Raw genomic sequence first — 12790 nt, 5'->3', positions numbered from 1 at the left:
CACGTCCAAGTTATGCAACATACGCTCCTTCTTAGAAGAAGGGTTAGGACATAATGAAGGAAAAACAATTTCCTGATTAATATTCTTATTAGAAACAACCTTAGGAAGGAAACCAGGTTTGGTACGTAAAACCACCTTATCAGAATGGAAGATAAGGCGAATCACATTGTAATGCTGAAAGCTCCGAAACTCTACGAGCAGAAGAACTAGCAACCAAAAATAAAACTTTCCAAAATAACAACTTAATATCTATGGAATGCATGGGTTCAAACGGAAGAACATTAAGACCTAAATTCAAACTCCAGAGTAGAGCAATTGGTCTAAACACAGGCTTAATTCTGGTTAGAGCCTGACAAAAAGACTGAACGTCTGGAACATCTGACAAACGTCTGTGTAGCAAAATTGACAAAGCAGAGATTTGTCCCTTTAAGGAACTCGCTGATAACCCTTTCTCCAATCCTTCTTGGAGAAAAGACAAAATCCTAGGAATCTTAACTCTACTCCATGAGTAGCCCTTGGATTCGCACCAACCAAGATATTTACTCCATATCTTATGATAGATCTGTCTGGTGACAGGCTTACGTGCCTGAATCAAAGTATCAATGACTGAATCAGAGAATCCCGCTTAGATAAAATCAAGCGTTCAATCTCCAGGCAGTCAGTTGCAGAGAAACTAGATTTGGATGTTGGAAAGGTCCCTGAATGAGAAGGTCCTGCCTCAATGGAAGCTTCCACGGCGGCAGAGAGGACATGTCCACTAGATCGGCATACCAAGTCCTGTGAGGCTACGCAGGCGCAATTAGAATTACTGAAGCCCTCTCCTGTTTGATCCGAGCAATCACCTGGGGCAGGAGAGCAAATGGTGGAAACACATAAGCTAGGTTGAACGACCAAGGCACTGCCAAGGCATCTATCAGTTCGGCCTGAGGATCCCTTGACCTGGATCCGTATCTTGGAAGTTTGGCATTCTGACGAGATGCCATCAAAACATCGGCCAAATAAGGCACCACTGCAATACCCCGCGGCCTGAGAACCGCTAGAAGGGACCCTAGAACCTTCGTTAAGATCCTGGGTGCTGTGGCCAACCCAAAGGGAAGAGCCACAAACTGAAAATGTTTGTCCAGGAAGACAAACCTTAGGAACTGGTGATGATCCCTGTGGATAGGAATAATCATCTAAATATGGCCCCTGCACCATGGCACAGCTCTGCTGTGGCGCCTACCTGCCCCCGGAATGCACTTGCTGTAGCTGATCCGGATGATACTGCGCGCCTGAGCGCGTGAAAATAGGCCCCGCCCACCGTGGGACTTACTCTAATCCTAAGACCCGCATGGGTCGCAAGTAAAAACAACATGACGACTGTATTAAAACATATAAGCCATGTGTATACTCAGATAACATCGTAACACTGCACCCCTTCATGCCAGCAATAAAGTTAACAGTAAACCGCAACTCCCAGCGTCCAGCCCAAAATAAGCCTCAAAGGTATATTTACATACTTTTGGCAAATAAAATAATAGGATTTCAGGTACACCATTTCTTATCATATAGTGCCTACTGCTTCCCCTTCCCCATATAGGGGACAATGTCAGCCTGTTCTGATGCATCAAGTCTCCCCAGAAACAAAAGACTGAACATACCTCAATGCTGCTTGTAGCAAGACATCGTTCTCCACACTGAAGATTTTCTCACATTACCTTCAGTTGTGGGAACCATCATGGATCTTAGATAATGTTCGCTAAGATCATCAACATCAGGGCAGAAAATAAGATGTCTCCACTCCTCTTGGGAAGCAATAGACTGATGATTTCCCCCTGAGAAAAATAGTACTCACTGGCACCATTTTAAAATAAAAAACTTCTTGATTGAAGAATCTAAACTAACACCTCACTTTACCTCTTCCTATTACTAACACAGGCAAAGAGAATGACTGGAGGTGGAGGGAAGGGAGGAGCTATATATACAGCTCTGCTGTGGTGCTCTTTGCCACTTCCTGTTAGCAGGAGGTAAAGATGAAATCCGTGGACTCGTCATATCTTGTAGAAGAAAATAAAATTGGCACTTACTTTAATATTCATCTGTCCGGCAGCAGGACACCTCACCTGGTTTAAGAGGATGCCATCCCTCACATGGACCTGTGGAAATACAGAAAGACTGAGTAAACAGTATAAACACAGTGAGGATTATACCCCACAAGTTCCCAATTGCTTAAAAGCCACCACTGCCCTACTGAAGAGACTGATATGGGCTAAGGCTAGACCCTTTAGAAAGATCAGAGCAAACCTACTCTGCTTTAAAATAAAAAAATCTTGATTGTAGATCAGACACCAAAACTTCACCTCCTCCTTGCACCACAGGCAAAGAGAATGACTGGAGGTTATGGGTAAGGGAAGTGACATTCCCACTAGTAATTGATGATTCCGTGGACTCACCATATCTTAGGAAAGAAATGTGTATTATTATAACTGTGTTTGTTATGCAAAACTGGGGAATGAGTAATAAAGGGATAATCTATCTTTTTAAACAACAAACATTCTGGTGTTGACTGTCCCTTTAAGAAACGTTCAAGTCATAAGGTTTTATACTGCTCCCTAGGATTTGAAGCATACACTGTTATATCAAGACATATGTACTGTATTTAAGGTTATATATTTACTTTCCATTAAACGTATTGCTTTTGCTACGTCTGGTTAAGTCCGCTACATCCCATTCTCTGATCAGGATTTCTAAACTCTATTATAACCTTATGGGACCTAAGATGTATATGAGGTCAGTCGTTGTCTGAACGGACATTATGTAGCACATACTTGTGTGTGTGTGTGTGTGTGTGTGTGTGTGTGTGTGTGTGTGTGTGTGTGTGTGTGTGTGTGTATGTATGTATGTATGTATGTGTATATATATATATATATATATATATATAATGATGGTATATAATGTTATATATAAGAACAAGAATCAAAGCTTCTGTTAAAGTGATACTTTTCTAATTGGGCAAAAGATAAATGCACTGCAGATTAAATGACAGAAACAGACAACATTTTTGGTAAACAATTTATTAACAAAATTAAACAACATGATAGAAAAATAAATATTACAACTGCAGTGTTATTACACTTATAAATTACATTAACCAAAGAAAAGTATATACATGATTATAACTCTATGCCATGTCAATTAAAATGTTTACACAAACCTTAGAACATGGCATGAGTAGAAAAATGTAAAGTAACAAAGCTATTTTGTATGTGTGTCTATATATGTGCATTAAGCACTAATTTGCATAGCTCTAAGTACAAAATCAGTAAGATCATTTTAAACTAGTCCACTGCACTGTTCTATACAATCACGTTGTATAATTTTTCTTGGTCAAGCTGTAGATTACTTTTGTACAGGATGCACTTTAGCCTTATATGAAGATTATAAAAGGCAGAAATTGCAGAAGAAAATAAGGCAAAACCATCTAGTTGAGGATGGATTTAGAAACTCTTTTTTGGTCACATTTCCCAAAACACAAAACAGTTGAGAAATTTCCATATACTCAGATACTGCCTCAGTTTTAAACTTCCTGAAAAAATACATCACCTATTTCAATGTAATACATTACCAGGGTAACAGAATATAAGATATGTTAACTGAAAATAACATCAATAAATTGCTTTTTGCAATGTCTTCAGCATTTTAATATAACATTTGTGAGAGTATCTTAATCCAGTGTTTATATTATTAATTAGTTTATGCATAGTGCTACATGTAGGGTGCCCATCCCAGGTACATTTGGCTCAGAAGGTTCTCATCAGTGGCTTCTTGGATCAGATAGTGGACATGCCCTTCAATGGACAGTGGAAGCCCTTTTATACGGTTTCTTGTTTTAATTACACCTTGAAGACGCTGTTCAATGTCAAGTACGTGTGTTTTGGCCTATTGAACAAATAACAGTTGAAAACAAAATTAAATTTTAAATCGATTTCTATGTATTAACACGTATAGTAATGACTGGTGAATATATATTGTGTCCTGTTGCAGTAGGTAGTTATTAAACAGTACACTACATTTAAACAGAATACGTTGCACTGTTAAAGCTTGTATAAATGATCATAAATAATCAATAAAGCTAGCTAGCCACTTTCACTATTAAAAAATAGCATGTCACAATTTTGATGACCAGGGCCATTATACCCAAATGTTGAAACACTTGAAAGTGATGCAGCATAGCTGTTAAAAGCGGACTAGAAAATATCACCTGAACATCTCATCATCATGTATATATCCACAGTAAACAAACTGGCTTGCCAGGGATCTCTTTCAGCCCTAGTACAGTCTCCCACTCATGCTTGGGGATAAAGAAAAAAATCTGGGGAAAAAAAAAACCTGTCCCAGTTTTGACAGATTCAGGTCCAAATATCCTTATGACCCACCAAAAGGCTATTTTCCTTATTTTTAGAGCCATTGAGGGAAAGTTTCTTGGGGCTACAAAAAACAAAGTGACAAATGATACCTTGTAATAAGACATTTCTGTTGTCTTGCTATAGAATAATGTATCACCAAGTCTAAACATTGAAAATAAATTAACATTTTTGTCTGCTGTAATTGTTTTTAAATAGATAAATTCCATCTGCCAGTTGTATTGTTTGAAGGAGCCAAATCCTGCTGGAGTCAGCCAGTCTAGCAACTGTTATGTTAGTATAAAGTGCATTGTTTTGTAGTTATCTGTTAAAGCCAATTAGGCAAATATACGTATAGCAGGGTTAGCCTTAATAAGTCTGCAGTGTGCAATTCTATTTCTAAAAATTAGAAAATACACAATTTTCAGAGCTAAATTAATTGGAAAGGGGGCAAAATAAATAATTAACACAGTATATTGCAGTTGTTTTACTGTGCATAACTAAACATTTTATATTAAAATATCCCTGTGTTTACTGTACCTTTAACTGGTTAAATATCATACTTAAAGGGATATGAAACCCCCCAAAAATATTTTGTGATTCATACAGTACATACCATTTAAATAAAATTTCCAGTTTACCTCCATTATCAAATTTGCTTTGTTCCCATGATATTCTGTGTTAAAGAGATACCTAGGTAGGCATCTGGAAAGCTAAATGGCAGGAACTAGTGCCGTCATTTAGTGCTCTTGCAAATGGAGAACATTCTTGCAAAATTGCTGCCATATAGTGCTTCACAAATGGGTCTACTATTAAGCGTATGTCCCTGCTGTTCAATAAAAGACACTTAGAGAACAAAAAAACCCTGATAATAGAAGTAAAATAGAAAGATGTTTAAAATGGTATGTTTTATCTAAATCATAAAATAAAAAAATTGCGTTTCATATCCCTTTAACTTGTCAGTTAATGTCAAGATGCCTTACATTTTAGGCACTCATATTTATCTTGACATTTCTTTCTGAAAAGCTTTGTTCCATGACTTAGACATACAGTATGAGTTGGCTGTAGAATAACTGAACTAGACCTGTCTGATTTTCCCCTATTAAATATTACAGTTTACACTACTTTTATTAACAGGCTTAGAAAAGGTCAGAAACATTGTAGACAGATTTTTATTTATTTATTTAACTAAAAAGAGGATATTTTCAAGATGTATTTTAGATTTAAAAAAAAAATATAAAAAAATTCTACACTGAATAAAGCAATGTTTTCACAATCACCAGTAAAAGCAGATGCAGATGTCATCAGTCAAGGAGGATTAATAGGAAGCACAATACTGAAGTATTACTTTCAGTTAAGATTTAATCAGATTTTACAGTGTCTATGTTTTTTTTTTTAAATAATTTTTTATTAAGGTTCACCAAGCGTTACAGAAAAAAAACTCTTACAATGTGAGACACTAATACATAAATTCACAAATGCAAACAACATTAACAATCGCATTGAATTGTATTCACAACATACAGTACAACATAGCGTGCCTTCTGGCCGAGAATGAGGGCCACTTTTGGACCATTCACGCTCCTAAGACTTAGGGAAGGCCAATGATAAATAGGGGACCACTTTTGGATCCCATCTAAAAGGTAGAACCTAATTTTATTTTTTAGCTATGAGGGAGACCTGATAGGCCACTCATAGGCCATAAACTTAACACAATAATAACAGCTGTAGTTTACGAACCGACTTATAGGTGCCGGATAATGGCTAATAGAAACTTATAAAGTAGTCACAAAATATAAATTTGTACTATTAAAAAATACAGAAGATTCTGGGCAGTGATCGTCCTTAAAGAGAGACGTAAAATATATAGTCGGTATATACACTACATTTATGACAAAGTACAGCTTTTATGTATAAATAAACTAAGAATGTAATGAATGGCAGGGTCTATTAGCTCCGAGGTAAAGAATATGTAGCCCTTAGGATAGAGCAGGGATTACCTAACTCTGCCTAGAATTGCGGAAGGTTTTAATTGCCCCTATCCGCAATAGTTCTAGGTGAAAATAACACCCAAGCTATAGAGGACACTGAATGCAAGAATGGGAGGGTACAATAGGCGGCCCCATCTGAAGGCACCAAGCCAGAAAAACAACCCATCCCGCTTTGTCAGAGCCGGGCAGAAAAAAAAAGTGAAAAAGGACCCCAAGGACACAGACTCACAGACGGTCCGAAACCCCAACCAGAGGTCTCAAGCAGAGTCACTGAACCAACACTCCTCCAAGGAAACTGTCACCCTGTAGGCAGACCCACAACTCCTTGTACTAGTACAAATACCCAGAACCCCAAAAGGGAAAGGATAAGGGGAGCCAAAAGGATACTCAAAAAGTATCAAAGATCCTCTAAAGGAACAGCCTCCTATAAAAAAGAGGAGAGGCCAAGATCCCGGGAACCCCAAAGGATCTCGTGAACTAAGGAAGTGACGCCCAGACCAGGAAGAACCACAAGGCAAAACTAGGCATCATGAAGGAGAGAAAACATCACCCAAACATTGTCCAGAGCATCGAAAAGGACAACCGAAAACCGAGTCCTCAACATCGAAACTCAGAATAACTGATCAAGTAAAATATGGCGGTTTAAACCCAGGAAAAAATACCTGAGTCCAGAAACTTGCCGTCCTCTGTAAAAGACAGACGTCCGCAAGGGAAGCTGCCAAAAAGGCAAATACCAAATTGTCCACCCTCCCAAACAGAGGGCACACTCCAGGCAATCCAAGGCACCAGACTATACAAAAGTCCACTGGCTCCCCAAGACCTGTGGACGAGCAACAGATCACAGATCGTACCCCCAGCCGGGCCAGCCCAAGGAACGGCAGATCTGAAGTAGGGGAACAAGGTAACCCCAAGACCGACCCCCAAAAGGCGGAAGAGTAGACACAGCTACTTCAAGCTAGAGACACTCGAGTAGGCGTGAGATCCAAAGAGAACTCGAGAGCCCACCAACTAAAGCCTCAATGGAGGACCATTAGCCCAGTTGGGAAAGACAACAAAAGAAGTCGCCCAATGTCCGAACCGAAGAAAAACATCTGGTCTAACCTCTCACACACCGGAGAGCTCCCACACAAAGGAACTATACCTCCGAGGAGAGAAAGAAAGAGAGCCCCCAGAAATGAGAGTCTCGAAGACATCTGCCCCAAGAACAGGACTGCCAAAAAAGAAACCGGGAGAACACCCGGTCACTCCACTGGTGATCACGGAAGGGTCCCTCTTTTGAAAATACCATTGGGTCAGCGCGCCTATCAGGCACCAGTAATAAAAGTTTGCATCTGCAACCGTCCCCCTGTTAAACCGGAACTTGCACCGACAAGGGACAAGAGGTGGCTCACCCCAGGGAACTGCATCTACCACACCAGACAAGCCCCAAGAACCCCGGTTCTTAGAAAAACTGGCCAAAGAGAAACAGCCAGAACCATTACTGAGTCCAGGTAACCCGGAACACTGGGACCCCAGGGCAGTCCGAGGATCTTAATTCGGAATGTCCCATGACAAGATCTAAGTAAAGAAGCCGAGAACAACTTCTCAACAACCGGAAGAATCAGGATAAGCTACATGGGTCCCACAAAAGTTTAAACTTAACAATCTTCCAGGAACAAAAATCCCACGTCTGTGAATCCAACAGACCCCCCAGGGAAACATCCGGACAAAGCCGGATAAAAAAGAGCAAGAAGCTCTGCAAGTCCCAACCCAAAAGGAAGAGACCCCCCTCACAGAAGTCCAATACGTCAAAGTAGCAAAGGACTCCCAAGGACATATAACGACGCCAGAGTAAATAGGCGACCAGGCGACATTAACATGGATGAGCTTGAACAGCGCGGCTAAACTCTCTACAAAAAATCAAGCGCCACTCTTTAAGACTACCCGAAGGAAGAAAGGTTGAGGAAACTTCACCGTAGACCGAACCTTCAGCCCGCTGGGATACCACAATGCAAAACATCCTCAGAGCACAGCCTGCTGAGCTAGCCTTCCAGCTAGTCACGAACCCCAGAAACAAGGGAACCTTGAGGACAAGTTACCCACAGAGCAACTGTAGTGCTCTACACCCCTCAGGGAGAAATCAGAGGGCAGAAACACATGGGTGAGGGTGCCACCTGGGTAGCAGACCCTAAACCACATGAGGAAGGTCATTAGGACCTCTAGAACCCAGAAAGAAATAGAGCATTTCCAACGCCAGGAAAGAACCCCGAAAAGGAGTCTCAAGACTACACTGTCAGATAGGAACAAACAACTCCCGAAGGGAATTCAGATCCCCAAAGGTGACCCATCCCCAAGAGAAACAGATAGTCCAAATTAAGGTCACAGAAAACAGAGACCCCTTAACCCCCTATTGGAACAAGTCATAGGAGGACAACTCAAAGCCTCCCAAAGGCCAAACCAACCTAACCGGCGGACAAAAAAAGGAGCTAGGGCCTCTAGCCTTCGCACCACGTGGAAGGAATACTCCAGCTCCCAAACAGTGGGAGCGACGGAGAGCGACACAGCAATTCACTTAACTAGTCACCCGAGAGACAGCTATAAGAACCGAACTCTCCCAAGAATTATACAGACTCGAAATTCCTGGTAAATGCTTAACTAGAAGCAAATAACACAAATAGTATTGCAAGAACTCAGCGCCCCTACCAGACCAGCTAGGCCGATAGGCGTCACGTGTCTGAAAAAGTTGCGTGACAGAAGCACTGAACCCAAGCAGGACCAGCCCACAATAGAGTCACAACTGCCTAGCTGAATAATGCTACTCTCAAAGAGAGGAAGAAAATAAACAGCCAAACATGGAACTAACGTGTTCCTAACAACTTCTTTAGAAGCAAAATAACGAGGATCGATCCCAGAAAAAAAAGTTCTCACAGGAACTATCATAAGGAAAACAAAATACATCCTACCGGATAAAAATAAAACAACAGGCAACCCGAAAACTGCTTATACTTGGGCAAAAATTCCCTGCCATCCTGAAAGGAAAGAAATTTTCCTATACTTCCTATACTACCTTTACGTTATTCACTAACGTAAAAAAAAAAAAATGTATGACACAGTACACCTCCATACTGGAAGCAGTAGCTATATCCAGCTTCTAACCATAGGGTCCCTTCATGCAATAGCATCTCCCTCTAAGTTGTAGGGAAAAATGAGAAAGCCTATAGCCCTATCTGGTACAGAAATATACTTTCACCTAGAAGGGCACATAACAATAATAGAATAACCTGCTGGTGACGGGGTCACCCAGAGTAAATAAAACTGCCTCTAATAGTAAATGTAAAACATGTTAAGCGACATGAGGCAAATAAATTCAGGATCAGATAAAGGAATAACTTCATCAGAGACTGAAAAATCCTTATGCGATACTCCCAAAACAACTGTTGCCAGATAAAGGAGATACCCAGAGAGATTAACCCCAATATGTAACCAAAAACTAAATTTATGCTTACCTGATAAATAACTTTCTTTTACGATATGACGAGTCCACGAATTTCATCCTTACTTGTGAGATATTAACCTCCTGCTAACAGGAAGTGGCAAAGAGCACCACAGCAGAGCTGTATATATAGCCCCTCCCATCCGCTCCACCCTCAGTCATTCGGCCGAAGGTATAGGAAGAGAAAAGGAAAGGCTAAAAGGTGCAGAGGTGACTGAAGTTTACAAAAAATATAAAGAAAAACTGTCTTAAAAAGAACAGGGTGGGCCGTGGACTCGTCATATCGTAAAAGAAAGTAATTTATCAGGTAAGCATAAATTTAGTTTTCTTTTACAAAGATATGACGAGTCCACGGATTTCATCCTTACTTGTGGGAAACCAATACCAAAGCAATAGGACACGGATGAAAGGGAGGGACAAGACAGGGAACCTAAACGAAGGCACCACTGCTTGAAGAACCTTTCTCCCAAAAAATAGCCCCAGAAGAAGCAAAAGTATCAAATTTGGAAAATTTCGAAAAATTGTGATGGGACGACCAAGTCGCAGCCTTACAAATCTGTTCAACAGATGCATCATTTTTAAAAACCCATGTGGAAGCCACAGCCCTAGTAGAATGAGCCGTAATTCTTTCAGGAGGCTGCTGTCCAGCAGTGTCATATGCCAGATGGATGATACTTCTCAGCCAAAAAGAAAGAGAGGTAGCTGTAGCTTTCTGACCCCTACGCTTTCCAGAATAAACAATGAATAATGAAGATGATTGACGAAAATCCTTAGTTGCCTGTAAGTAAAACTTTAAGGCACGGACCACGTCCAAGTTATGTAACAGACGCTCCTTCTTGGAAGAAGGATTAGGACACAAGGAAGGAACAACAATTTCCTAATTAATATTCTTATTCGAAACAACCTTAGGAAGAAAACCAGGTTTGGTAGGTAAAACCACCTTATCAGAATGAAATATGAGATAAGGCGAATCACACTGTAACGCTGAAAGCTCAGAAACTCTTTGAGCAGAAGAAATAGCAACCAAAAACAGAACTTTCCAAGATAACAGTTTAATATCTATGGAATGCATAGGTTCAAATGGAACCCCTTGCAGAACTCGAAAAACTACATTCAAACTCCAGGGAGGAGTAATAGGTCTAAATACAGGCTTAATTCTAGATAGAGCCTGACAAAAAGACTGAACATCTGGTACATTTGCCAAACGTCTGTGAAAATTAATTGACAAAGCTGAAATTTGTCCCTTTAAGGAACTCGCAGATAACCCTTTCTCCAATCCCTCTTGGAGAAAAGACAGAATCCTAGGAATCCTAACTTTACTCCATGAGTAACCCTTGGATTCACACCAATAGATATTTACGCTATATCTTATGATAAATCTTTCTAGTGACAGGTTTTCTAGCCTGTATCAAAGTACTAATAACTGAATCAGAGAATCCTCGCTTCGATAAAATCAAGCGTTCAATCTCCACGCAGTCAGCTGCAGAGAAATTAGATTTGGATGTTGGAAAGGACCTTGAATGAGAAGGTCCTGTCTCAACGGAAGTTTAGACGGTGGCAGAGAGGACATGTCCACTAGATCGGCATACCAAGTCCTGTGAGGCCACGCAGGCGCTATCAGGATCACTGACGCTCTCTCCTGTTTGATTCGAGCAATCACGCTTGGGAGGAGAGGAAACGGCGGAAACACATAAGCTAGGCTGAACGACCAAGGTACTGCCAAGGCATCTATCAGTTCGGCCTGAGGATCCCTTGACCGGGATCCGTATCTTGAAAGTTTGGCATTCTGTCGGGATGCCATCAAATCCAATTCCAGTCTGCCCCATGTGAGAATCAATGAGACAAATACCTCCGGGTGAAGTTCCCACTCCCCCGGATGAAAAGTCTGTCGACTTAGAAAAACTGCCTCCCAGTTCTCTACTCCTGGGATGTGGATCGCTGACAGATGACAAGAGTGGGCTTCCGCCCAACTGATTATCTTGGATACCTCTATCATCGCTAAGGAACTCCTTGTTCCCCCCTGATGATTGACATATGCCACACTGGAATCTGATGAATTTGGCCGAAGCCAACTGAGGCCATGCCTGAAGCGCATTGAATATCGCTCTCAGTTCCAGGATATTGATTGGAAGAAAAGACTCCAGTTGAGTCCAAACACCCTGAGCCGTCAGGGAGTTCCAGACTGCCCCCCAGCCCAGAAGGCTGGCATCTGTTGTCACTATCACCCACGAGGGTCTGCGGAAACAAATCCCTTGGGACAGATGATCCGGCGACAACCACCAAAGAAGACAGTTTCTGGTCTCTTGATCCAGATTTATCTGAGGAGATAAATCCGCATAATCCCCATTCCACTGTCCGAGCATGCACAGTTGCAGTGGTCTGAGATGAAAGCGAGCAAATGGAACGATGTCCATTGCCGCTACCATTAATCCAATTACTTCCATACACTGAGCCACTGATGGCTGAGGAATGGACTGAAGTGCTTGACAAGTATTCAGAATCTTTGTTTTTCTGACCTCCGTCAGAAATATTTTCATGGCTACCGAGTCTATCAGAGTTCCCAAGAAAGGAACCCTTGTCTGTGGGACAAGTGAACTCTTCTCTATGTTCACCTTCCAACCGTGAGTTCTCAAAAAAGACAACACTGTGTCCGTGTGAGACTTTGTCAGATGATATGTTGACGCCTGAATCAGAATATCATCCAGATAAGGCGCCACCGCTATTCCTCGCGGCCTGAGAACCGCCAAAAGAGACCCTAGAACCTTTGTGAAGATTCCGGGCGCCGTGGCCAACCCGAAAGGAAGAGCCACAAATTGATAATGTTTGTCCAAGAAGACAAACCTTAGAAACCGATGATGATCCTTGTGGATTGGAATATGAAGGTAAGCATCCTTCAAATCCACGGTACTCATATATTGACCCTCTTGGATCATCAGTAAAATTGT

General features: G+C 41.3%; 1 protein-coding gene across 1 annotated transcript in view; it reads right to left on the bottom strand.

Annotated features, from left to right (window-relative positions):
- Positions 1-3037: 3037 nt before the first annotated feature.
- Positions 3038-12790, bottom strand: part of ATR (ATR serine/threonine kinase) — a 455512-nt gene continuing 445759 nt past the window's right edge. Inside the window, exon 48 of the mRNA XM_053711664.1 lies at positions 3038-3918. Coding sequence (XP_053567639.1) covers positions 3745-3918 — 174 coding nt within the window. The 3' untranslated portion in view covers positions 3038-3744. The remainder of the gene's footprint in view (positions 3919-12790) is intronic.

The sequence above is a fragment of the Bombina bombina genome, chromosome 4 (assembly GCF_027579735.1).
Source record: "Bombina bombina isolate aBomBom1 chromosome 4, aBomBom1.pri, whole genome shotgun sequence".
NCBI lineage: Eukaryota > Metazoa > Chordata > Amphibia > Anura > Bombinatoridae > Bombina > Bombina bombina.
This window is presented reverse-complemented; position numbering and strand designations above follow the sequence as displayed.